At 42.3% G+C, this 27,876-nt stretch overlaps 2 protein-coding genes across 2 annotated transcripts; one reads left to right on the forward strand and one right to left on the reverse strand.

Annotated features, from left to right (window-relative positions):
• Nucleotides 1–1,528: 1,528 nt before the first annotated feature.
• Nucleotides 1,529–6,830, reverse strand: srp19 (signal recognition particle 19). The gene is made up of 5 exons (XM_083979069.1): nucleotides 6,603–6,830; nucleotides 5,035–5,110; nucleotides 3,867–3,938; nucleotides 3,644–3,752; nucleotides 1,529–1,956 (listed from the first exon to the last, which is right to left on the reverse strand). Exons 1-5 carry the CDS (start codon nucleotides 6,638–6,640, stop codon nucleotides 1,826–1,828), a joined length of 426 nt encoding a protein of 141 aa, XP_083835195.1. The 5' UTR covers nucleotides 6,641–6,830; the 3' UTR covers nucleotides 1,529–1,825.
• Nucleotides 6,831–9,432: 2,602 nt separating this feature from the next.
• On the forward strand, nucleotides 9,433–27,167 carry LOC310991515 (serine/threonine-protein phosphatase 2A catalytic subunit beta isoform). Its single transcript, XM_083979246.1, has 8 exons — nucleotides 9,433–9,945; nucleotides 11,917–11,955; nucleotides 14,213–14,383; nucleotides 18,319–18,492; nucleotides 19,319–19,408; nucleotides 19,591–19,752; nucleotides 23,004–23,122; nucleotides 26,236–27,167. Exons 1-8 carry the CDS (start codon nucleotides 9,844–9,846, stop codon nucleotides 26,306–26,308), a joined length of 930 nt encoding a protein of 309 aa, XP_083835372.1. The 5' UTR covers nucleotides 9,433–9,843; the 3' UTR covers nucleotides 26,309–27,167.
• Nucleotides 27,168–27,876: the final 709 nt, after the last annotated feature.

A 27,876-nucleotide genomic window follows, 5' to 3' on the forward strand; every position in this document is an offset into this window, starting at 1 on the left:
AGGAAGGAAGGAAGGAAGAAAGGGAGGGAGGGAGGGAGGGAAAAAGGAAGGAAAGAAAGATGGAGGGAGCGAACAGATTCGTTCAAGGAAGGAAGGAAGAAAAAGGGAGGAAGAAGGGAAAGAAGGGAGGGAACAGATCAGGTCAACTGGATCAAAAGAGGAAGAAAGGATGGACAAAGGGAAGGAAGGAGGGAAGGAAGGAAGGAAAGAAGGAAGGGAAAAGGGAAGGAAAGAAAGATGGAGGGAGGGAACAGATTCGTCCAAGAAAGGAAGGAGGGAAAATAGGGAGGGAACTGGTCAGGATTAAAAGAGGAGGGAAAAGAACGAAGGGGAGAAAGGAAGGAAAGAAGGAAGGGAATACGGATTGTGGAAAGAAGGAAGGGGAAAAGGAAGGAAAGAAAGATGGACGGAGGGAGGGAACAGATTTGTTCAAGGAAGGAAGAAGGGAAAGAAGGGAGGGAACAGAGGTCAATTGGATCAAGAGAAAGAAAGTAAGGACAAAGTGAAGGAATGAAGGAAGGAAGGGAATAAGGATTGTAGAAAGAAGGAAGGGGAAAAGGAAGGAAAGAAAGATGGAGGGAGGGAACAGATTCGTCCAAGGAAGGAAGGAAGAAAAAGAAGGAAGAAGGGAAAATAGGGAGGGAACTGATCAGGACAATTGGATTAAAAGAGGAAGGAAAAGGACGAAGGGGAGAAAGGAAGGAAAGAAGGAAGGGAATACGGATTGTGGAAAAAAGGAAGGGGAAAAGGGAAGGAAAGAAAGATGGAGGGAGGGAATAAAAATAAAAACTAATGAAAACTTTAAAGGGATGGTTCAACATTTTGGCAAATCGGCCCATTGCCATAATCCCTATAGTCATAGCAGTAGGTTCGTTACCTTTAATTGTCGGTGCAAGCTGTTTTTAGAACAGCGGAGCAGAGCCGTGAGCTGCTCAGAGCTACGCTACGGAGGCTCATTATGGGATTTGTTGGTTTCCCATCTCATCAAACTCATCAAATACACAATCCAACAACTCCACAACGCTCTGGTGGACAAGTTGTGACCTGCACATTCACCACACTATGAGATAATAACACAACGTTACCACACAGAGTTGTTTTAGAGGGAAATACACAGGGATGCAAACGGGTCAGGACCAAAAAAGAGAGGAATTTCCCTCTAAAACAACTGTGTGTGGTAAGGTTGTGTTGTTATCTCATAGCGTGGTGAATGTGCAGGTCACAACTTGTCCACCAGAGCGTTGTGGAGTTGTTGGATTGTGTATTTGATGAGTTTGATGAGATGGGAAACCAACAAATCCCATAATTAGCCTCCGTAGCGTAGCTCTGAGCAGCTCACGGCTCTGCTCCACCGTTCTAAAAATAGCTTGCACCGACAATTAAAGGTAACAAACCTACTGCTATGACTATAGGGATTATTATGGCAATGGGCCGATTTGCCAAAATGTTGAACTATCCCTTTAAAACTATAATGAACTCAACTGAACCAGTTTAGTTAGTTTCAGGACGAGGAGTCGGTTTCTGTGAAGAAAACATTTATTCATCTGGTCGTGTGAGATTTTAACAAAACTTGGGGGGCGGGTGTAAAACACAAACACCGACACACGTCTTCATCCATCCCATAATAATAACCCCCCATCCCCCCATCCTCGTCCTCTTCGTCCTCGTCCTCCAGAGCTGAAAAAAAAAAAAAAAAAAAAAAAAGAGTCTCTGTGTTGAAACCTCCAGAAGTCCAAAACGCTCTGAGGCTCTGGGTTCGATTCCCGGCTGAAAGCGAGCGCCGCGTTCATGTTCCTCTAAAACCATAAAATAAACAGCTGCAGTTCTATTTCTTCTTCTTCTTGCTCTTCTTCCCCCCCTCCCCCTGCTGGGAGCTGCTGTCTCCTCCGCCGCTCTTCTGGGTCCGAGTCTTCAGCTTGGGGATCATCTCCGCCACGTACAGCATCACGTCTTTACCTGGCACACACACACACACACACACACACACACACACACACACACACACACACACACACACACACACACACACAAAGAAAAGAAAAGTCTGTTTACATCACAGAAAGAGGCTCAGACTCAGCGTGCAGCGATGCTTTCACTGGAAACTGCACGTTTTATGACTCAGTAGCAACAACCAATCAGAGGAGCTCGTAGCCACATTATGTTATATTATAAAACGTAAAAGGTGAAATCCGGCCATCTGATTGGTTGTTAACCCTCTAGGCGCCAGAGTTTATTTAGGAAAATATTAAGTTTGGATTTCAGGATTTCACAAGGCTGTAGCTTTTAAATGGTCAGAGATAAATCTATGGTGTAAATGAGAAAAATATTCACAATGACCTAAAGTTTGTGATAGGAGTAAATGTACTCATCTAATTTGCATATTGTGACGTCACCGGGTGGCAGCCCCATTGGATTATGTGACTTCCAGTAAAACTGAATTTGGAACATATTTACACGGGGGGAAAAATTATATTGACATCTCATCCTCAAAGTAAAGGAACAGGGGTCTGATTGGAGCACATTTACAGCTTTCACCTGAAAAAAAGCGGAGGAAAAGACCAGATGCAGAGCTACTTGGAGCTAACGTCTGGAGAGGTGGGACTAGTTTTTCCACAGTGAGGCTATTTTATTGGATAATATGTATTTCTGGTTGAATAAAACTACATGAAATTGATTGTGTATCCCTCTTTCATATTGTCATTATTGGTAACCGTTTCGCGTCGGGCCGAACAACGCCACTTAGCCGTGGTATAATGAGCACAGACCACGGCCTGGAGTGATATATTGCTTAAATATAATATAACACGCTGCATTTTGTAAGAACACTCTTGAACACAATATGTAATAAGCTCTGCCGCATTTTGTAATAAGTTGTGACATAATGCACCGTAGTATAACAAAATGCAGGTGTTGCACTTTATTTTATTAAAAAAATGTTTTTAATAATTCAGTGCATTATGTAACAACTTATTATAAAACGCGGCAGAGCTCATTACATATTGTGTTCAAGACTTTTATCACAAGGGGCGGTGGTTTAGCTCAGTTGGTAGAGCACCTGCCCCATGTGTAGAGGCTGTAGTCCTGACTGCAGGCGGCCCCGGTTCGAATCCTGCACCGAGCGGCCCTATGCTGCATCTCATTCCCCCCCTCTCTTCCTCCCATTTCCTGTCTTTCTCTCTCTCTCAACTGTCATTAAAGGCCCAAAAGCCCCAAAAATATACTTTAAAAATCATGAGATGAAAATGTATTCATGCAAAACCGCTGATGCACGTTGCCTTCAGGGACAGTTTTTCATCATCAGTCTCTGTATTTCCCTCTAAAACAACTCTGTGTGGTAACGTTGTGTTATTATCTCATAGCGTGGTGAATGTGCAGCTCACAACTTGTCCACCAGAGCGTTGTGGAGTTGTTGGATTGTGTATTTGATGAGTTTGAAACCAAGAAATCCCATAATGAGCCTCCGTAGCGTAGCTCTGAGCAGCTCACGGCTCTGCTCCGCCGTTCTAAAAACAGCTTGCACCGACAATTAAAGGTAACGAACCTACTGCTATGACTATAGGGGTTATTATGGCAATGGGAACAATTTGACTAAATGTTGAACTATCCCTTTAATGAGACTGCGAGCAGAGTGTGTGTGACTTACGGGAGCTGAACTTCTCCAGACAGAAGCTGCCGTCTTCCTGCTTCAGCTGAACTCTGACTCGACCTCGGAACTGAACGTCCCTGTTCCACTCTCTGGGATGCATCTTGTTCTGTAACACACACACGCACACACACACACACACACACACACACTGAGCAACGTCTTCATGTGATGTGTTTGTAAGTCCGAAAGGAGAGTGTGTGTGTGTGAGTGTGTTTCTTACCTCCATGTAGACGTTCACCCCGGCAGCCGTCAGGACGTCTCTGATCTCAGAGCAGGACGGATTCTCCACAGCCTGCACACACGCACACACACACACACACACACGCACACACAGAGACACACACAAGCACACACACAGAGAGACACACACACACACACACAAAATTAGAAAATGGACCAATCAAAACCAACCAACACTGACAGTGCCTGAGCGATCGGATTTCCCATGTCTCCTGAACGCATCCCGAGGTAACTTATTTTGAAAACTCTGCACTTGAATCTTATTTTGAAAACTACACGCTTGGGTTTTATTTTGAAAACTGGAGTTGGCTTTTATTGTGAATCCTCTGGTGTCTCTTTGTCCTGATTGGCTCGTCAGCCTCGACCACAGTAATGACACGTCTCGATGACATCACAGCGCCGCTGCTGGGCCTCTGGTCGGCGTCAGAGGATCTACTTCCTGTCTGAGGGTGTATTCACACCTGCAGTGTTAGTGCGCACTAAATTTGGTCCAGTTTGGGTCGGTGTGAAAGCACATCGCACTCTAATGCACCAAAACTAGTGCGGCCTGAGGAGGTGGTCTCGTCTCGTCCTGGTTCGGCTCCAGCTGAACTCTGGTGCACTAGTTGATGTGTGAAAGCAACCGCACTCTGCAGCGAGCCAACTGCCAGGCGAACTCAACACGTTTGAGCTAAAAGGGCTCCCGTAGTCGTTGACAACGGGTTAACGCAGCGGGGAGACCGCCCGGTGCTGCGGAGCTCTGTCCCCACAAACGAAGCAGCAGCAGCCGGTCGGTGCGTGTCCGCTGAGTCGCTCAGACACCGACAGGTCGGCGGGTCCGTCCCTTGTGTCCGCGGAGCAGCTGGTTACCGTGGTTACCGAGCAGCAGATCGAGGTCCGCCCGTGTTTAACGTTTAACCGGGAACTAACGGGACCGAGCTGGGTGAACGCAACCGGAAACCAGCCGGAACCAAACAGAGTTACACATGCAAACAATATAGAAATAAATGACCAGAGCTACTAACAACCGGCTCTACTCGAGTCTCCATCAGGAAAGTTTTATCAATCAGCGCTTCCAGATTCCAACCGGTAGTCATGGAGACATGACGTTCTCCAAGTTTGGTCCCGAGTGACAAAAAGCAGGTGTGAACGCAACCGCACTAACTCACCTTCTCTGAGGGGATGCGGCGTCCCTCGGCCAGCGTCTTCTTACTGTTGATGTAGACGGGGTAGACGCAGACGAACCTGCAACACGGGAAGAGGACGAGACGTTTAGAGTCAGGAGTTACAGAAGGAAAACAGAGAATCGTCACATGAGCTGAAAATGACAAATGTTTGAAATGTTTGCTTTTTTTATTTAAATGATATTTCAGCCAATAGACCAATCGATGAATCAACATGTTTCTGCAGTTCATAGAGATGAGAAAACAAAGACGCCTCAATGAAAACGAAGTGAAAAAGACATTTATAACAAAAAAAATGTGATGATACGTAAAATTTAGACTGCATGACCTGCAAAAACAAAACAAAAACATCCCATTGTGATCACATGATCAGACGTAGTGATTACAGTGTGATGGTATTGATCACACACACGGAAAAAATGATGAGTTTCTCTGGTTTTATGTGTGTTTGAGTAAAATTAACACTTTTGTTTTATTCTATAAACTACCGACAACATTTCTCCCAAATTTGAAATGGAAAATATTGTTATTTAGAGCGTTTGTATTATGTCTTTTCAGACCTTGAATAATAATAATAATGCAAAGAAAACATGGATATTTTACCTTGGGAAGAGTTTATAAATCAGGTTTGGTGGGATAATGTTATTAATGTTTCATCCCAGCAGTGTTTTTATGGTTCATCAGTGTCTCATCAAGAAGAATCAGTTGTGTTTGTGTCATAAAACCTGGAGAGGAACGAGTGCCGGACATGTAGAGAAGCTTTTACAGAAACATTTGTTAAACTGCTCTCTTCATTTATCCAGAAATGTGTATATATTATAGTCTTCGTATAACAGGTTATAGAAAAGTTTGTGTATCACCATCAAACTCTGGTTCATTAGCAGACGTTGTGTGTTACACACAGAGGTTTATAACTCACTGGTTAAAAACAAAGTTAGTATAACTAAATAACTAACTAACTGTGAGACTTGTAGCAGATTTATCTCCTGTTATATTTTATATTTTAAGTTGGACATGAGATCGCGGACCGTGGTGCGCCGGGCGGGCGGTGTTAACGACTAGAACACGTCACGCTAAAGACACCGAGCACCAAACCAAACTCCATTAAAAATGACACTGTTTTAATGTTTTACAGCTGAAGACCTCGTAAACCGCAGCTATATAGAATCTACTATAAACTATAGACTTATAAACACAATGAGGTTTTAGTATAATTTATATTTAGCCCGGGTTGAACACACAGTTAGCCGTTAGCAGCCGTTAGCAGCCGCTAGCAGCTGTTTCTGCTGCAGCGAGTCGACTACAACAAACAGGAGGTTTACGTTTCATTTAAGTCTATAAATCAATAATAAACACACGCCGAGTTGAAGAGTAGTCTTTAAATGTGACATAGGCACCACTGTGATACTGAGGAATCGAGTATGTCTCGGTAGATAAACCGGGTTGTCGTAAAATTCACAAATCCACAACACGGGGTTCGTCTGTTAGCTTTTAGCTTCAGCGATGCTAGGCTAGGCTAGGCTAACAGGTTAGCTTCCCCATAATGAGCTCACCTCTCCTTATCCGCCGGGTTCTGGGTGAGATGAGCCATCGTTCAGGCCGAACCAGCTCCTCCGGTGTGTGTGTCGATAGCTCAGCAGCTGTAAACGCTGTAAGTTAAAGATATGATTCAGACTTCCCCTCTGAACACACACGAGTCTGTGGGTAAATCACGCAGCCACACGGCCGCAGCTCTGGCCCGTTCACTGACTGTTGACAACCGGCAGGAGCGCTTCATTCAGGGCAGCGAGTGCGGCGGAGGGGCGGGGCATAGTTATTATCAGACCAATGATTAAATAATACAGAATGAATGAAATTAGGTATGTAGAATTAATGATTGAATTAAACACGATACGCGATTAGATGTTGTAAACCAGGGGTCTCAAACTCAAATGAGCTGGGGGCCACTGCTGGCACTGTCATCTCAGTGGGGGGCCACTTCAGTGTTCGAGACAAGTATAAAAAAAAGTCACAAATATTTCTGAAAATGGGGTTTATTTTCAAATATTGTATGATAGTTAGGGCTGTCAAACGATTCAAATTTTTAATCGCGATTAATCTCAAAATTTCCTGAGTTAATCGCATCTTTTTTTGCTTGAAATACCAGCAAGATGAATGGAAAGCATTAGAAACATCCAGATCTGGACGTTTCTTATGCTTTCCATGCTTTCCAAATACCATTTTCGTGGTATTTAAAAATCATCTGTCAGAGAGAGAGAGCAGCCTCGTTTGGTGACAAGAAGAACAAGTTCTCTAGTGTAGGAACATGAGGAGAAAATGCAGGTTTTCTGTAACATTATAAGACGGCCAAACTACGGAGCGGCCCGAAGTTAGCGTATTAATTGCGCGTTTAAAAAAATAGTGCCGTTAAAAGCATTTTGCATTAACGCGTTAACTTTGACAGCCTTACTTTTTACATCAAGACGCGGGCCGGATGTAGGGGGGCCGCGGGCCGGATGTGGCCCCCGGGCCGGGAGTTTGAGACCCCTGTTGTAAACAAACAGGGAACAGTATATTCGTCTAACTGGGAAAATGATTTGAGTAATTTTAGCAGACTTTGTAAAACTAGATCTAATTCAAAGTTTGGGGCGAGACCGAGCTCTGTGTGTGTGTGTGTCTCAGACGTTTGAATGACGGATGACGGAGCCAATATCAGTGGCTGATGAATCGTGAGCAGGCTGACGTATAATCCGTGCGCCTGCATTATCCAATACGAAAAAAAAATACCACACTTTCATCCCGGATTTAAAGGGACAACGAGGAGTTTTGGAAAAGCGAAGTGTTTTCACACTACATTTATGAGCCTCCGCACCGTGAAATTCTTTGACCGGCGCAAGACAGACTCATGTTTTCATTCATCAAGAATTAAAGTCAGAGGTTGGAAGACGATCACATACCGTCGTAGTTCCCACCATAAACGGTGATTCGGCGGCGTTATTCTCATGACTCGCCACGAAACCGAAAGTAAAGAAACGCTGGTCGGCTCGACCAGCATCTCCACCACCACTAATAATAACAAAATAACCATAGAGACAAAACCATATATTTATCTAAAATGGACCATTAACAAGTGGTAACGTAGATTCATCCACATTAAAGCAGAAGAAAGCGATCCGGTCGATTTGGCTAACTTCTTGTCAGCCGACGGAGTTAGCAGTCCCCGCCCTCGTCATGGATCTATTGGTCCTCGTCCCTACGTCACCACATTCACGCGCATCCCTTGGCTGCACACACAGCCCTGCATGCCGTTCTCTCTCCTCATTGGATAAAGCTTGTAGGATACAAGGAAGTATACAAGTAGTTTTCTCCTGGGCTCAGAGCAGAGCAGAGTGACTGACAGACCCGTGTTTCAGACCAAACACTCTATGTAAGTGATTGCTGTTGGAAGATACAACTATTTAAGACTTATACTAACACAAACATTCCGCTTACTTTTGCTTTAATATGAGACTTTTTTATTGTCACAGAATTTTTCGTTCTGCCGATGGAGAAACTCCTCGTTGTCCCTTTAAATACTTTTGATTAGTGTATAGACCAGGGCGGCTTTTTTATGCAAATGAGAATGACTGATGCATTCTGGGTAATTTAGGGGCAGCGCCCGGCATCCCTCCATTGAAAAGTTCAGCCTAACTGGCTTGACAAACTAACAAAAAGTTGTCTATTAACAGGCTGTTTACAGACAACACTGAGCCAAAACCTCCCCGGTGATTCCACCAAATACGTGTTGATGTCTGGGTCAGACATTTCTGGCCGCTGTGTGGAGTCATTGATCACTGTGGGAGGCTAAAGGAGCATACCGCTAGATTCATTCATTGTAATTTTTCAAGATAGCGTGAACGGTGGGTTTCAAAGAGGGTGTCAAAATAATTATGAGACATAGTGCTACAAAAGAAACACAAAATAAAACATTCAGATTGATTGTTAGTTAGTCTACGCTCCATCAAAACACAAAAAGCCACTGAGTGCAATGTGAAAATGCCGGGCGCTGCCCCTAAATTACCCAGGATGCATCAGTCATTCTCATTTGCATAGAGATGCCGCTCTGGTCTATATGATTTTTTTTATGTACGCTACGTCCTCTCCTGCTGACACGACCTTTATGTTTACCACTGCTGCCTCACACACACACACACACACACACACACACACACACACACACACACACACACACACACACACACACACACACACACACACACACACACACACACACACACACACACACACACACACACACCCTCATGTCATGTTGCAGTTCAGCCTGTGTCCGCTGGGTGGTGTCGTCGACTGACTGACTGACTGTGCGCGTCCTCGCCGCCTGTGCGCGCCGCCGCCTCCGCCGCCGCCGCTGCTGAAGTTCCCGGATGTTATTGCAGCTAGCTCTTTTAGCTCCGTGGGCTCGCTGCCGCTCCTGCAGCTACACGGTCCGGTCTCCGCTCTCTGTCTGCCGCATCATCTGGGACTTTCAAACCTCTTTTTTTCTCCTACTTACCTACCTACTCCCCCCGGCCCCCTTTAAAAAAAAAAAAACCAAACAGATTTTTTTTTAAAAGTCGATAAAACATCGGTTATTATTTATCATGATAGAGGTTGAGTGAGGGATTCGTTAATTTTTTTTTTAGGCGTTATCGGTTAGATTTTCCAACCCGGTTTGGCGGGACTAGATCGGGGTTTTTAACCTAGCGAACACGACGACGACGAGCTAACGGTGCTAACGCGGCTAACGCAGCTAACGCGGCTATAACGGCTGTTGTCATGGAAGACAAATCCTTCACTAAAGAGTTAGACCAATGGATCGAACAGCTAAACGAGTGCAAGCAGCTAACGGAAAACCAAGTCCGGACACTCTGCGAGAAGGTAAGAAGTGTTTTTTTGTTTGTGTTTTTATTTAATTATTGTATCTCCCTTTTTTTTTTGTCACTCGGCCTCGCTGTGGCCTAGTTAACTACCGTAGATTGCGAAAGCGGCGCCGACTAATTCCTGGATTTGGAGCGCAGCAGCAGCGGAGAACGAACGAACTGGGGGCAACAAGGCGGCTATTTTCTTTATTTTTACCCCCCGTTTTCAACCAGGCATCGATGCTGCTTTGCCTATCTGTAATGTGTGGTGTTTTTTCTGCGGTTCCGACCGTCCAGCACCGTGTGTTTTCCGACACCGACACCGTCCGTCGTGTCGGAAGAACTCAACAGGCCGAGGAGGAACTGGCATCTCTTTTTTTTTTCATTACATCATAACCAGCAAATAGACGGCGACCATTTTTTTTTTTACTGCCCTTTCATTAACAAGCGCTCGGTTTATGCTGTAATGGTGCATTTTATCCCTCTTATTTCGATGTTACGTGTGTGTGTGGATGGATCTATACACCGTGTGCTCTCCTCGCACCGCGCCCTGTGTTTTATTGATCAGACAGATTATTATTATTGCATAAACCTGTCAATGAGCCTCTCTGGTTTTCAGGCGTCACCTCCGGGTTGTTGCACCATCAAACAACTCGTTAGGTGGCTTTTTTTCTCCTTCCTCCTTCTTCTTATGCATCATCGACCTTTTATTATTTATTATTGTCATAACACAATCTAGTATAATAAAGGTTTTGATGGCAGGGCCGGGAAGCTGCAGGCTGTTGATCCCTCTCCTGGGATAATTGAAGTCCTCTGGGTTTTTTTTGCCAGAATTAAAGAAGCAAAGACTAAAAAATGTGAAGTGTTTTTTTATTTTTATTTTTACAGATACTGGGTAAAGAAGGAATGTAACTCAGTAATATTAAAGTGGATCACAACCGGTAGCAGCTCATGTGAGCTCCACAGAGCTGCAGGGCCTCAAACTGAGCTGAAACAACCACTTAATTATTCAGTTTGTTGAAATAATCAGCTGCTTTGATAAATGATTAAAATAATGAGCTAATCTTTTAAGGTGCTACTGTAAAAAAAAAGAATATTAGAATAAGATGTTTAAACATGTCGCTTCCAGCTTTAAAAAGCAGCTGCACTGTTTTAATGTTGTATTCCATGTAATCGTCTTTTTTAATGTGAATTAAGAGCAATCGATCGATCAATCGCTTGTATCCAGGTCTCATGAGCCTGTGAAGCTGCACAGACCCGTCACTCTGTTTTATTCATCTGTTAGTTGTGATTAAAGTCTCTGAATCGTCTTCTACACAGAAACATGTTCAGTTTTTACACACAAACACAGAATTAAATCTGTAGCATCCGTGTCATCGTTTCAAATCTGAGGCGATGGATCGATGGATCGATCGGTGCATCCACATCTGTGCTGGTTTTTTCCCTCTGTAATTGATCGATCACCCGATGGTTTTAGTTCTGTTACGTTTTTGATTTTCACAGTTTGATCCTGTGTAGGAATCAGAGAAGTTGGATATTTGATCACATCTTGTTTGGTTGTGGAGCTCTGACCTGGATGAATAATAATAATATAGTAATATAAGTAATCTGACCCTGGGGCATGATGAGCATTAACTCTCACAGATAGATAGATATATTTATAGATAGTCAGCTGCTTCATACATTTTAATAGAAATACTAAGAAGAATAATGCCAGATAAATATATATCGGCAACACAAAAACAACTTAAACCATAAAAGATATCAAAGAGTTGTTAAAGAGGCCGATGCAGTTCAGTTCAGTAGTTTACACTCATTTCCACCACTACGGTGTCCTGTGAGGTCACAGCGACTCCACGTCTCTAAATAACGCGGCGCTCGGCTAAACGTGGACGCGTCTGACATGAGTTGCTGTGTGTGTGTCTGTGAAGAGTTTTATTTTAACCTGTGTGTCTCTGTGTGTGTGTGTGTGTGTGTGTTTTTCCTCCAGGCCAAGGAGATTCTGACCAAGGAGTCGAACGTTCAGGAGGTGAGTTTTCTCTGGGACCGTTCGTTGTTTTCAGTCTCGTACGAAGGGAATTTAGACGATAGATAGAAACTAAATGAAGACGAAACCTGGATGACTGACGGTTCATTTAATGTCCATGTGAAGACTAATTCTCTGATCGGCAACAATCAAACACTTTGAGTCTGAAGACGCACGTCGGTCAATATACATGTAATTATTAGTGTGTTATGTAACAGATCTGTGTGTTGCTACTGATTTACTGAATCGTTTTGAATGAATGAACCTTTATTTGAACACAGAATAAAAGACACAAGACGACAAAGCAACATAAAACAAGAACAAAACTTACCACATCTATGTTCAAAAGGAGTAGGAAGAAGCTGGAGCTTATTCAATCCCACCTCTTCTCCCTACGTTAACTCAATATATACCATAATAAGTTATAAAATGTAATATTTGATTCTGATTCAGTATCAATATTTCAGTTGGCTTGGTTACGAAAGAGATTTTCACAAAACTAATGTTGCAAATTGTTCCAAGATGGAAGGAAAACTATTCATGTTTACATTAAATTGACGTCGATGCACATTTATATATATATTTATTTATTTAACACAACCCACTCCAGAAGTCTAACAGTGCAACAGCAAACGTACATTAAAAGATCGATTTTATGAATCAATATCGATCGTTCAAATGAATATGATATGAATCAGAACATAGATTTTTTAAACCCAGCCCTGTTATATAATACGTAGACAGCAGCTCTACTTATTATATAATTGGGCGAGTTAAGTGTGGAGAGCAAACTAGTGATGTTAAATATCTTCACTCGTATCAACCAACTTCAATTGTTTTAAAGGAATAATTTGCAAAATGTAAAGGAAAAATGCCCCAAAACCCCAAACAACCAGACCAACAACCAGCAGAGAAGCAGCGACACCGAGCTGGTGAAACATCGAGCTGCTGGAAAAGAACTAGAATTAAAATAATAAAGAAAATAGAAAAGATGATAAATGGTTTTTGTGCAAGAAGTCGCGTTAACGTCCTGAACAACAGATGCTTCAGCTGGACTGAAACTCTGACTATAATAATTAATAATGGACGTTGATGATGTTTCTAAAGGGGAAAAAATGAACAGAATCTGGTTTTAAACAACACAAACACTTTGTAGAAACAGTTCCCACCCGAGTCGGTCCAAGGAGAGAAATAGTTTATTACTAATTAACGTAGAAAAACCAAACAAACGCGTTGTTTCACAGATTAAAAGATCAGAGACTCAGTCAGTTTAACCTGGTTGTTTTGTGGCGCTGTGATTTACAGACGTCCCCTAAATGCATCATGTTAAGGTCTGTGTGTTTGTGTGAAGAGTGAAATAAAGTTTTAATGTAAAACTCTCCGTAACCTGCGTGGTGGGCGGGGCTTAACGCACCTGTCCAGGCTTCAGTCGTTGGTTAAACACCGTGAAGTCTCCGTTAGAGGTCGAAGTCGAGTCTGTTTCTAGTTTCTGTTCAACTTCATGTAAAAGCCCACGATCGCCTGTTTGAGCCCCGTCTAAGCTGCTGCAGCTCTCAGCGGGACGGAAGATTCAGTTATTTGTAAATGTTTTCAACCTGAACTAGAGCTGCAACACCATTATTTTGAGTATCGATTAATCTGTGGATTATTTAAACGATTAATCGATTAATTGTTTGGCCAATTAAATGTTAAAAAATATCAATTAATGTTTCCCAAACCACCAGACGACATCGTCCTCTAATGTCTTGTTCTGTCGAGACTCAAAGAAACCAGAAATATTCACATTGAAGAAGCTGAAATCAGAGAATTTACTACTCAAACTGATTATTAGATTATTAAAATAGCTGACTATTAATGTAATAATAGATAATTGTGCGATTAATTGTATTAAACAGTAACAACAGAACCATTGGAGAGGATTTTCATCTTTTCTGAGCAGAAGATTTGTTCTAAAAGTCTGTTTTATAACTTCTGGTTAAGTGCTTTTTTTTATTGGCTTAAGAAAAATGAACAGCTCAACATAAAGGGACAGTACAAGAAAAATAAGTACGGTTATAAACATGGTAATAAAACAAAAACAAACATTTACATTCTGCAGTTGCATAAAATTACATTTTTTACTTTCTCAAACATTTGTCTCACATTAACTGTGAAGAACCAACTTTATTTAAAGAGTCGACTCATAATAAAATCTAAAAAGTCCAGATTTAACGGTGATTGACTCGACCTGACCCGTCTGTCCCCCCTCCTCCCTCCGCAGGTTCGATGCCCGGTGACGGTGTGCGGCGACGTCCACGGTCAGTTCCACGACCTGATGGAGCTGTTTAAGATCGGAGGGAAGTCCCCGGACACCAACTACCTGTTCATGGGAGACTACGTCGACAGAGGCTACTACTCCGTGGAGACGGTCACGCTGCTCGTCACGCTAAAGGTACACGTCGCCATCGCCAACGATAACGCCATGTCAGACCGCCGCCAACAGCTGGAGTTCTGTCTATAATCTATTGATATTACTTACTATTATAAACACACACTGAGGTTTGTTCAGTTTTTGCGTGTTGCAACAAACTGCAGCCTTGATGTAACGATGCGTTCAGGGTCCTCACCCCCAGTTAGGGATGTCAGGATTTTTCTTTCTTGGTACGATTATTGTTATCATATGTCGTATGTATATGTTATCATAGAAATGATCAGGGCTTTACGATCATCACGATTATTATGCATTAATCATGGATGCAAACAGCGCGCCGAAAAGCGAAACTCGCTTTTTTCATGACCAATTAGGTGACTTGTGTGAATCGTTCAGATCCGAAGAGTTTTTTTTTTGGGAGGGGGGGGGGTCTCAGCTGGGGTCAGTAAAATGTTTTTCTAACAGGCTGACAGTGACAATCATGTGAAACTGAGGCGAACTCATTCATGGTTGTCTCTGATTATACTGATAACAGCTACCTCCAATGTTGACGCGCGACATCCGCGCTCATTAAAGCGGCGCGTATCCGCGTGCAGTCGGTGCGACGGCGACGCCGTTTTTCCCCCCGTGCATGTGGAGCTGTGGCCGCGGACATGCACGGTTCCCTACGTTGCTGTGTCAGGCAGGTGTTTCCACGGAGCTCTGCCCCGTTTCAGAGGTGAAGGAAGCCCTGAGTGGAAAGACATAAACCTCCGCGATGTACAATGTGTTCAATTAAAGTGAAACTAACACATTATATAGGCCTATATGTCCATTACACACTGAATGAAACATCACATGTCTTTATTTATTCAGTTTATTTTAATAGTAATAATTATGACTAACATTCAGTGAAGACCTAAAAATCAGTATCTCCAAAATGGAAATATTGCAAAGGTTTTTTTTTTTTTTTAAGCATTTTTAATATAGAAATGTTGACCTTCTGGAAAACTATGTCTATCTATATGCACTCAATACTTGGTTGGGGTTGAACTACTGGAAATTGCCTTTCAGTGATATTGTAATGTACTTATTTGTTAATGGTGAGCACCCCCCCCCCCCCCCCGGGAAATTCCTCTCTTTTTTGGTCCTGACCCGTTTGCATCCCTGATTAATTACTATCTCAACACTATGAATGTGTAAAATCTAATATCGTCAAAATTATAATGATATTACTCATATACACAAAATGATATATTACTCAAATTTGATTTATATAGCACGTTTAAAAACAACATGAGTACAGTTCAGTGCCAGCAAATATGAATAACAGTGAGAAAACAACATAAATGAACAATAAAAGTTAACAAAATGACAGTAAAAGCTGAAGGTGAGAAGAGGTGGGTCTATAAAAGTCAGGGTTATTGTGTATATAAGTATCTGTTAATATAAAACCGATTATTGATCCGACATTAACCGTCATCTAGACCAAACGTTACATTTATTTCAATCATTTCTTGTTTTTCTTTTCTTACAAATGACACGCTAACATTTAAATTCCTACCAGTCACATTAGGTAAATTGACATTATGGTATTAACTCATTTATCTTTAGTGGAGAAACACATTACAGACGTATTTAGTTCATTAACGGTGGATTTTAATGGTGAAAACGAGTGATGGAGACGTAAAACCTGGGAAACATTGGACTTGTTCTGATGATGATGAAGATGTGCCGTCCTGTCAGTTCCCATGAAACCCGGGTGTGTGTGTTTGTGTGTAAACACGGAGAGAGAGGAACAGAGGACGATTCTCTGGATCCTTCAGGGACTTTTTCTCTCTCCAGTCATGTGAGACGTTCACTGTCCCGCTGGTCTAAACTGGTTTCCTGTGGTTCCCACTCGTGTGTCACAGAGACTGAAATATCTGAGTTGAAGATTAGATTTATTTATTTATTCATTTATTATTTTTCGGCAGTCGAGCAACAAAAAACACAGAAATGATTTAAAATACGAAACAGCAACGGTTTTAATCGACGTCAGGGGTTTAAACTGTTTCCACGGATACAAATGAACACAGAACTCAATAAAATAGTAAGTTTTATACATTGAGAGTTTTCCGTGGTGTTGGATTAACTTCCTCGATGAATGAAGATCAAACCTGCTCATCCATCTGTATTGATTCAGATCTGTATTGACTGCAGGTGTCTGTGTGAATGTGTTGATGGTCGACCGTTAATAACAAACCAACGACCAGCGGCTGAATTCCTTTTTAGTTAGTTAGTTAGTTAGTTAATTCCTCAAACAGAACAGAAGTGATAAAACAGAGGAACAGGAAGCTGCAGCTGCGGTGGTGTTGGTGGTCGTCTCGTCTCTGTTGATGAGTTTAAAGTTTCACTGCGTCATAATAAACACGTCGGTAGAAACACGAGTGACTCTGATGCCGACGCAGGAGTTTCTCCTGTTGAACTGGAGGGAAACTGTAGCCAAGATGGTGGACATGGAATAAAGATCAATAAATAAATGAGAATATCATGGAAAAGTCTATGATAGTCCAGTAGTTCAAAGTATTGAGAGCAGTAGAAGGACAAACCTTTCAGAAGGACAGCTTTTCCATATTAAAATGTTTTTTTTAATTGGTCTTTTGTCATATTCAATATTTTTTTAGATACTGAATTTTAGGTCTTTACGACGGAGTATTAGGGCCACATTGAGAAAAAAACAACACAGACTTCGAGAATAAAGTCGTAAATTTACGAGAATAAAGTCGTACGTTTCATACGAGAAAAAAGTCATAACATTACGAGAATAAAGTTGTAAATGTACGACTTTATTCTCGGTTTGTGATTATTTTTATTTGTCAATGTGGCACTAATACTCTGTTGTAGGTCTTTATTAGATGTGAAGCCATAATTATTAAAACAAAGACTTGATGTGATTCATCCTGTGTAATAGTGGATCTATATAATGTGTTGGTGTCACTTTTTTTAATTGAATCACTGACACAAATAAAACTTTTCCATGATATTCTACTATATTGACATGCACCTAATACATAACTACAATAATATCTAAAAGAAGCATCAGGCATCTGAACAGGAGCTTGAATCAATAAATCAATACTGTGTAAAATCAGTCACATGATCAGTGTTTGGTGAGTTAAACCAGGAAGTGATGTCATCGCCACAGCAACGTTCAGTCAGTGCTTCAGTTTTGCTCATAAAATCTAAAACTTTTAGTTTTTGTACCGACCGCCGTCCTTCCTGTCAGCGTTTCAACACATCTCACCTTTATTTTTTATCTAGAATTCTTTGCAGTTCCGGTGGTTTGATTGTGACTCAGAAAATGAAAACATATTGATTGATCGATCGATTGGCAGAATTTAAAATGTTTTCTGGCTCCAGCTTCTTAGATGTGACTGTAAAACTGAAAATCTCTGAGTTTCTAACTGTTAAAAGGAAACGACACATCTTCATCTTCATCATCAATAATCAAGATGTTAATTGATTATGGAACAACCATCGATCAGCTGTTTGATAGATGGATGGATGGATGGATGGATGGATGGATGGATGGATGGATGGATCGATCGATCGATAGATGGATAGATGGATAGATGGATAGATAGTTGGTTGGATGGATGGATGATCGATAGATAGATGGATAGATAGTTGGTTGGATGGATGGATGGTTAGATGGATAGATAGTTGGATAGATGGTTGGATAGATAGTTGGATGGATGGATAGATGGTTGGATAGATCGATAGATGGATAGATAGTTGAATAGATGGATAGATAGATAGATAGATAGCTAGCTAGCTAACAGTGCAGCAGCATTACACACAGTGACGATAACATATAGTATAAGAATATAAAGAACCAACTATACATAATAAAATAGTAAAATCTAAAGAACAAACTGTGGTCGGTGTAGAAGCTCTGGCTCTTTGTCATTAACTGGTTGTTGTTTTGTTTCCAGGTTCGATTCCAGGAGCGAATCACCATCCTGCGAGGGAACCACGAGTCTCGACAGATCACGCAGGTCTACGGCTTCTACGACGAGTGTCTGAGGAAGTACGGCAACGCCAACGTGTGGAAGTACTTCACAGACCTGTTCGACTACCTGCCGCTCACCGCGCTGGTCGACGGACAGGTCAGTCGCTTTAGTGTTCACAGACTGAGAGAAGAAGAGTTGATGGTTAAAGGGATAGTTCAACATTTAGGCAAATTGTTCCCATTGCCATAATCCCTATAGTCACAGCAGTAGGTTCGTTACCTTTAATTGTCGCTGCAAGCTATTTTTTATCAATTTAAAATCATGGGATTTCTTGGTTTCCCTCATCAAACTCATCAAATACACAATCCAACAACTCCACAACGCTCTGGTGGACAAGTTGTGACCTGCACATTCACCACGCTATGAGATAATAACACAACGTTACCAGACAGAGTTGTTTTAGAGGGAAATACAGAGACTGTTGATGAAAAACTGTCCCTGAAGGCAACACGCATCAGCGGTTTTGCATGAATTTCCCTCTAAAACAACTCTGTCAAGCCGACGTGTTTGTAAAACTAGATCTAATTCAAAGTCCAAGTTGACGCTCTGTGTGTTCAGGTGCAGTTGGAAGCTCCCGTTTGTGTCATAAACACAGGAATATCAACTCATGACTTGCTTCAAGTAAAATAAACTTCTGGGTGCATGTTTGAGTCGCCGTCTGACGCTGTCTGTGGCTTTGAGGGATGTAACTTCAATCCGCTCCCATTCATTGCTGCCGTGGCGATGCGGGCAACAGACACAACTACCGCAAAACAGGAGACATTAAACTGAAAACCTTCAGATTCCCTCTGTTAGACCTAAAATGTTAGGAACATACAGCCCCCAGTTGAATTTGCCCGGAATTGCCCTTTAACCCTGTTTGATGAAGTCATAGAACGAGTGTCTGAGTTGAAACTGAAACTCGTTCCTCTTCGTGTTTCAGATCTTCTGTCTCCACGGAGGTTTGTCTCCCTCCATAGACACTCTGGATCACATACGAGCTCTGGACCGCCTGCAAGAAGTCCCACATGAGGTACACACACACACACACACACACACACACACACACACACACACACACACACACACACACACACACACACACACACACACACACACACACACACACACACACACACACACCAGGCTCGTCGTACACACACACACAGAGACAGAAGCTGACTGTTTGTGTGTGTGTGTGTGTTTTCCGCTCAGGGCCCGATGTGCGACCTGCTGTGGTCGGACCCTGACGACCGCGGTGGGTGGGGCATCTCCCCCCGCGGCGCCGGCTACACCTTCGGACAGGACATCTCCGAAACCTTCAACCACGCCAACGGCCTCACCCTGGTGTCCCGCGCCCATCAGCTGGTCATGGAGGTAACGCACACACATCACATCACACACACGCAAACATGAAACACAGGAAGTAGTTGAGCTGTGACGTCAGACGACTTGAGAACGACCAGGACGTGAAGTTTAGATTCAGATTCTCCACGTTTCCACCTGGCGCTAACCTGCGTCTCCAGCCTCCGCACTGACATCAGACTGGCGAGCCGCCATTAGTGGCGAAGTCTCGCCCTTCGTTAGCCTCGTAAAGCAGCCGCTCCCGGAAATGCATTTCATTTCATTCCGAGGGAGAGTCTGGCCTCATCCCCGCTGTAAGCGTTTGGCCTGAAACCCTCAGAAGGCCGAGCCAATCAGCGTCACCGCTGTTGGCCAATCAGGGACCGACTGGTGCAACGCCCCGTCACTACACCAACTTGCTGATTGGCTGAATGGGGTTGTCTGTCAACGCTACTACCAAAGATATTAAACCTTCTTTGCTACTACTCCCACCCACTCCAAACGCTTACAGGGGGGATGAGGCCAGACTCTCTGAGAAATGAAATGAAATGCATTTCCGGGAGTGGCTGGTTTACGAGGCTAGTCCTTCATAGGTCAGGGAAAAGTTATTTTCTGGTCCCCTGTATAGTCTGCTGATCAGAGACCACATCTGGGCGTATATTATGGTCTGTCTTGGGGATTAGACTGGGGATCACTGGCCCCTTTTCCACCCAGCTGGTTCAGAGCCAGAGTCTGACTTAGTACCGGCTCCTTGTTCTTAAAACTGGTCCCAGACCAGCACTAACTCCTGGTCTAGAACTAGGAACCGGTTCTTCCAGGTCTTGGCGGCGGGGTTACCTGAGCAACAGGACCAGCGTGAAGATACAGAGACGTTATGGATGCCGTATTAAGTTTGTTTTTCTGCTGTGTAATCGATGTAAACACAGTTACTGTGCATTCACATCAAAAGCGATTAAATCGCCTGTAGTCGCTCCGGTCGCTCCTTTCGCGTCTCTTGCCAGCCCTTGCACTAAGCGACCAAAGGGGCGGGACTTGCAAGCTGTGCTGCAGATGTGTCCAATCAGGCTCTCTCAATTTATCCCGCTGTGAGAATCCCAGTCCGCAATTGGCTGTCGCCATGGTCGCGCCGCTGCTCATTTGCATCAAGTTCAATCGCTCCTTGTCGCCAGTGTACATTGAAAATGAATGACAGCTGATCGCGGCCATCGCTCCGGTCGCTTTTGGTGTGAACGCACCAGGGCTGACCCAAAAAAATCGACGCTTCGAAGCTTCGTTCGTTGCCATGGTAATCGATCATGAAGTCCGTGATTGATTGTTTTTTTTCTTCCTTTTTTCCTGTTTGACACCGGTTCTCATCGGCAATTGTTACATTAAAATGAGTAGGCGACTTGGCATCCTGGGAACCTGCCTGATTTTGGAGACATGCAGTGTCTGTTTGCCATTACTTACCCACCCCCCCACCCCCGTCAGACTTTACGATCGCACACCCCCCCAGCCGTCGAAGCTTCGATTAAAATCGATTTTATGTCCGCAAAGCTGCGATTATCAAAATATGATAATCGGGTCAGCCCTAGAACGCACAGTTAAAGCTAAGTCGCTGAGCTACAGGCGCTGGCTAACAGCAGCTAACGCTCACACCGCATCCTGACAGAGATGGGAGCGAGGAAAAGTGATTTATGCGTTACTTTCCAATCAGCCTGTCCTGACACGCCGCGAGCGACATCACTCTGTCTCTATCTGGACGACATTTCGTGGCGGTGTGCCGCCCCTAAACACTTCTCCACGCTGCTTCCTCTTGACCAGCCAGTTAGCAGAGAGAGGAGAATATGAGAGAAATGAGATTAAAAAAAATACTCCACGATGTGAAAAACGGCAACTAGGAAATGTCAGGAATCTAAAAAAAATAGCACCAGTTTGTTTGTTAGTTTACGTCCCTCGATAATTTGATTGGTTTGGATTCTGAACCAATAGAAAATCGTCACGCTGCATTTCAGGACACCTTCGGATGAGATTTTGTTTCGCTCGCTGTGTGTCAGGACGCGGTGTCGTATCACAACATCTCGCCGTTAAAACGTAGTCGCCGGTCGCTGAGATTACAACGAAGACGACTTCCTCTTTTCTTTTCTTTTTCCAGCAGTCAGTTTAGGCTGAGAGTTATCACTGATCACTGTTCGACACCCGCGGGTCGGAGCAGGTTTTAACGTCCAGGTCGGTTTGTTGCCGTAGCAGCAGCAACGGGAGGCGAAGAAGCTCTGACTGAACTCGTCACAGTGGAAAAGGAACTGGTTCTTCTAGACCCAGTTTGCTCTGGTCTCAGTGTTTCAGTGTTTTTTCAGTCAGTTTGAACTGAGACATCCTATAAAAAGGATCCCCGTGTCTCCATGGCAACCTGGAGTAATGAGGATGTGAGGCCTCTTCCTCCTCCTCCTCCTCCTCCTCCTCCTCCTGTGTTTCCTGGATCTGTATCGTTCAGTTGGACCTCGACACTCGAACTGGTCTGAGGTTCAGGAGGCCAAAGGTCAAAGGTCGAGGTCACAGTGACGTCACAACTCAAGACTTCACACCAGACGGTTTATCCAGATGTTTCTGGAGTAGGGACGTCACGATTATACATTTTCTTGATACGATTATTGCCAGAAAAATAATCACGGTATTGCGATTATTACGATTATTCTGCATTAATTAATTAATTTCACAACACTATGGATGTGTAAAATCAAATATAGTCAAAATATAATTACATTACTCATTGTTTACACAAAATATTTCAAGTATCTATTAATATAGGACCAATTCTTAATCCCCCAGGGGAAATGTTTGAAATATTCAGGACAGGTCATGAATTATCATCTATACCAAATGTTTGCATTTATTTTAATCGTTTTTTGTTTTGTTTAGCTTTTTTTTTTTAATTAAAAATGAGACGCTTACATTTAAATTCCTACCAATTCAATGTTACGTTAGTTAAATGGACCAGTATCTGTGCATTTACCTTTATTTTTGTGCACATCTGCTGATAAGGTTCCAACATCAAATTTTTGTGAAAGTAACGGTATTTAGGAATCTATACGATTAAATAATTGTGGCGTTTAATACCGCGATTAATTGTGAAAACAAGTAATTGTGACATCCCTATTCTGGAGACCGGTTTCCGTTTGTTGAAGTTCAGAAACATGTGGATAGGGTCAGGGATTCGTCCAGTCAGTCGATAAGTTTTATTTATTGATTCTAAAGGTAACTTGAGTCTGAATCTAAGGTGCGTTTGTTTTGCGTTGTTCCCTCAGGGCTACAACTGGGGCCACGACAAGAACGTGGTGACCATCTTCAGTGCTCCAAACTACTGCTACCGCTGTGGAAACCAGGCGGCCATCATGGAACTGGACGACACTCTGAAATACTCTTTGTAAGTACAGAAACAAGAAAGCTATGAAAAGGAACTATATGATGGATATCTCTGGCAGTGTTTGTTTTTCTTTCTTTCCCTGTTTTTTATTTTTCTTTCTTTCCCTCCGTCTTTCTTTCTTTCTGTTCTATTTTTTCTTTCTTTGTCTTTTCTTTCCTTCCCTCCCTTTTTTCCCCTTTTCTTTAATTTTCCTTATATCCTTTGATTCCATTTCCTTTCCTCTCCTCTTCTCTCCTTTCCTTCCATTTCCTTTTTACCTTTCCTTTCATTTTCCTCTCCTCTCCCCTCTTTTCTCCTCTCCTTTCCTTCCATTTCCTTTTTTCCTTTCCTTTCCCGCTCATCTCCTCTCTTTTATCCTCTCCTCTCATCTCCTTTCCTTTCCTCCTCTCCTCTCCTCTTTCCTCCTCTCCTCTCCTTCCCTCCCTTTCTTTCTTTCTTTCTTTCTTTCTTTCTTTCCTTCCCTCCCTTTCTTTCAGTTTTTTCTTTCCTTCCTTCCTTCCCTCCCTTTCTTTCTGTCTTTTCTTTCCTTCCTTCCCTTTCTTTCTGTTGTTTCTTTCCTTCCTTCCCTCCCCTTTCTTTCTGTCTTTTCTTTCCTTCCTTCCCTCTCTTTCTTTCTGTCTTTTTTTCCTTCCTTTCCTCCCTTTCTTTCTGTCTTTTCTTTCCTTCTTTCCTTCCTTCCCTCCCTTTCTGTCTTTTCTTTCCTTCCTTCCCCCCTTTCTTTCTATCTTTTCTTTCCTTCCTTCCCTCCCTCCCTTTCTTTCTTTCTTGTTTCAACGATTTCTTCAGCTCATTCAGCGTTGCTTCAGCGATGGCGTTCAGCTGCTTTCAGCATTCACACGCATTTCCTGCTGGAAATGCTTTCTTTTTTCTAGTTGTATTTATTTTATTTTTTTTTTAACCTTTATTTAACCAGGCAAGCAATTTAAGAACAAAATTCTTATTTTCAAGTGCAGCCTGAGGGGGAAGGGGGAGGGGAGTGCTAAAAGTGAAACAAGGTTAATAAATTACACAGAAAAATTCTATACAATACAGTAGGCTACATACAATATATCAATATAATCAATAAAATACAATACAATACAATGTAATTAATCAATGGGGCATGACAAGAAGCCTGTTAGCAAGTGCAGGAGTCGACTGTGATTTGTAGTAAATTTTGTTTGAAAACAGAGAGAGACGTGAGGACAGAAAGTTTAAGGGTATTTTGTAAGGTGTTCCAGTCAAAGGCTGCAGCGAACCGGAAGGCACTGCGTCCAAAGACGGTGCGGACTTTGGGGATGGAGAGGTTGATGAATGCACTGGACCTTAGATTGCGGGCAGGGTGAGAGAGGTGCAGAAGGGAAGAGAGGTAGAGAGGTGTGATGCCGAGAATGGTTTTGTAAATGAGCAGAAACCAGTGATGCAGCCGTCTGGTGTGAAGAGAAGTCCAGTCTACCAGGTTATAGAGGTCGCAGTGGTGAGTGGTGAATGGAGCCCCAGTGGCAAAACGGATGGCGGAGTGGTGGAGTGGGTCCAGTTTGCTGAGAGTGGAGTGAGATGCCGTTCTGTATATGGAGTCACCGTAATCGAAGATGGGCAGGATGGTCATTTTGACGAGTGTATGTTTGGCTGCACGGGTGAAGGAGGTCTTATTCCGGTAAAGGAAGCTCAGACGAGCTTTGACTTTGGACTGAAGGTGTTTGATGTGGGTGGTGAAGGAGAGTGATGAATCCAACCAGAGGCCAAGGTATTTGTAACTGGAGACAAACTCTAGTTCAGAGCCGTCGGCACAGAGGATTTTTGGGACAGGGGTGGGAGTGTGTTTACGGTTAAAGATGATGCATTTGGTTTTTTTGGTGTTGAGGAGAAGATGAAGGCTATGGAAGTGCTGTTCAACAGAAGTGAGACTGTGTTGTAGAGTGGCCGCAGCAGAGTGGAGAGAAGGGCCCTCTGAGTACAGGATGGTGTCATCAGCGTAGAGGTGAATCTTGGAGTTGCCGGCATTCCTGGTTATTTATGCTTCTTTCTTTTCGTTTCCCCTGGCTTTTTGTTGTATTTATGTGAATTTACATGTGTGTAGGGCTGCAACTAACGATTATTTTCATTATCGATTAATCTATGGATTATTTAAACGATTAATCGATTAGTTTTTGGTCAATAAAATGATTAAAAATGTTGAAAAATATCAAACCACGTCCTCAAATGTCCACAAACCAAAGAGAGACTCAGTTTATTGTCATAAAGGAACAAAGAAATCAGAAATATTCACATTTAAGAAGCTAGAATCAGAGAATTTGGACTTTTTTTCTTTAAAAAAACGACTTAAACCGATTATTAGATGATCAAAATAATTGACAATTAATTTAATAATCAATTATTGTTCAATTAATCGATGAATTGTTGCAGCTCTACATGTGTTTATAGTGTTTTTCTTTACTTGCAAGTGTTTCGATGTAGCTGTCGTGCTTCTGAGCTTAAAAAATAAAACACTGGAAGCAAAAGTACAAACTACGACGTGTTGCTATGACGACGACAATGATGTCATTAACACCCTCTTTCTCTTTTCCTCCTCCTCCCTTCCCCCCTTTTATTCTATCTCTTCTTTCCTTCCTCCCCCCCTTTCTTTCTATCTCTTCTTTCCCTCCTTCCCTCCCTTTCTATCTTTTCTTTCCTTCCTCCCCCTTCATTCCATCTCTTCTTTCCTTCCTCCCCCTTTCATTCTATCTCTTCTTTCCTTCCTTCCCTCCTTTTCTTTCTATCTTTTCTTTCCTTCCTCCCCCCTTTTAATTTTATCTCTTCTTTCCTTCCTCCCCCCTTTCATTCTATCTCTTCTTTCCTTCCTTCCCTCCTTTTCTTTCTATCTTTTCTTTCCTTCCTTCCCTCCCTTTCTTTCTTTCTTCCTTTCTTTCTTTCTTTCTTTCTTTCTTGTATCAATGATTTCTTCAGCTCATTCAGCATTTCTTTAGCGATGGCGTTCAGCTGCTTTCAGCATTCACACGCATTTCCTGCTGGAAATGCTTTCTTTTTTCTAGTAACACTGGAAGCAAAAGTACAAACTACGACGTGTTGCTACGACGACGACGATGATGATGATGATGTCATTAACACTCTCTTCTTCTCCTCCTCCTCCTCAGCCTTCAGTTTGACCCCGCCCCCCGCCGCGGCGAGCCCCACGTGACCAGACGCACTCCCGACTACTTCCTGTGAATGTCCCAAAGCCGTCGCCGCCGCCATCCCCTGTCAATCATCCACGAAGCTCCGCCCCCTCACCCTCGCCCCACCCACTCCTTCTTCATTTTGGATGGAAAGAAGATATTATTAATAATGATGAAGATGATGATGATGATGATTACTGTACCAGGGAGAAATAGAAACAAACGATTGGCTGATGATGAATCCAAGATTTTAATAACAAAGAGCAAGAGCGGCCCCCTCTACAGTCGTGTTTCAATATGCTGTCATTAATTAATGCTGTGCTTCTGGGGAAAAAACAAACGACACGTACAACTATGATGATCTGTTTCCTTTCTTTCTTTTCTTTTTCCTTTTCTTTTTGTTTATTACATGTTTGAAAACGAGATAATAAAACTACCAACGTGGACCAAATGTGCCATATTCTGATCCTTTTACAACATGTACAACGTGCAAGGTTTTCTTCTTTTTGTTCTTCTGTTTTTTCTTTCTCGTTTTTTGTTTTTTCTGGTTGGTTTTCTTCTTTTTTCTTTTTTTGTTTCTGTTTTTTTTTTTTTTTTTTTTTTTTTTAGACCAGCACTATAACCCGACCTACCTGACATCTCCACCACCTCCACCTCCACCACCACTCATCACATCTCATGGCATATACAGTATGTGCTTTTTTTCTGTTGCAAGATTAATTTTAAAAAACAAAGGAGGACAAAAAAAAAAAACGGTAATAAAAAAAAGAAAAAAAAAAGTTTGCTTCAAGTAGTACAGCTGTCAGTTTTAGCTGTCCAGGCTGCAGCCGGTGGTCATCTCAGCAAGTATATTACTGTAATTTGAATAAAGACAACAGACGTATGAAATAAAATGTCCTATTGACAAACTACTGGGCTGCGTCGGTGTCGTTTCTTTAGCTTCACGCCAAACCTGCGAACGCACGATCGGTTAAATAATGCCTTTATTTTGAAAGTACTCCTTCAAAATAAAGGTAGATGTTTGTGTCAAAGCTCCTTCAAAATAAAGGTAGATGTTTGTCTTAAAGCTCCTTCAAAATAAAGGTAGATGTTTGTCTTAAAGCTCCTTCAAAATAAAGGGAGATGTTTGTGTTAAAGCTCCTTCAAAATAAAGGTAGATATTTGTGTTAAAGCTTTCAAAATAAAGGGAGATACTTGTGTCAAAGCTCCTTCAAAATAAAGGTAGATGTTTGTGTTAAAGCTCCTTCAAAATAAAGGTAGATGTTTGTGTTAAAGCTCCTTCAGAATAAAGGTAGATGTTTGTGTTAAAGCTCCTTCAAAATAAAGGTAGATGTTTGTGTTAAAGCTCCTTCAAAATAAAGGTAGATGTTTGTATTAAAGCTCCTTCAAAATAAAGGTAGTTATTTCTGCTGTTAAAGCTCTTTAAAAATAAAGGTAGATGTTTGTATTAAAGCTCCTTCAAAATAAAGGTAGATGTTTGTATTAAAGCTCCTTCAAAATAAAGGCAGATGTTTTTTGTTAAAGCTCCTACAAAATAAAGGTAGATATTTGTGTTAAAGCTTTCAAAATAAGGGGAGATATTTCTGCTGTTAAAGCTCTTTCAAAATAAAGGCAGATGTT

This window comes from Trachurus trachurus (genome assembly GCF_905171665.1).
Source record: "Trachurus trachurus genome assembly, chromosome: 9".
Classification (NCBI taxonomy): domain Eukaryota; kingdom Metazoa; phylum Chordata; class Actinopteri; order Carangiformes; family Carangidae; genus Trachurus; species Trachurus trachurus.

Bases quoted from the DNA above. Each gene is read 5' to 3' on its own strand.
- srp19 (XM_083979069.1), bottom strand. From the start codon at position 6,640: ATGGCTCATCTCACCCAGAACCCGGCGGATAAGGAGAG. The intron at 5,111-6,602 runs GTGAGCTCATTA...CCCGTGTTGCAG, and splicing joins AACCCGGCGGATAAGGAGAG to GTTCGTCTGCGTCTACCCCG. The intron at 1,957-3,643 runs GTAAGTCACACA...TGTGTGTGCCAG, and splicing joins TCTGGAGAAGTTCAGCTCCC to GTAAAGACGTGATGCTGTAC.
- LOC310991515 (XM_083979246.1), top strand. From the start codon at position 9,844: ATGGAAGACAAATCCTTCACTAAAGAGTTAGACCAATGGATCGAACAG. The intron at 9,946-11,916 runs GTAAGAAGTGTT...TTTTTCCTCCAG, and splicing joins TCCGGACACTCTGCGAGAAG to GCCAAGGAGATTCTGACCAA. The intron at 23,123-26,235 runs GTAAGTACAGAA...CCTCCTCCTCAG, and splicing joins GACACTCTGAAATACTCTTT to CCTTCAGTTTGACCCCGCCC.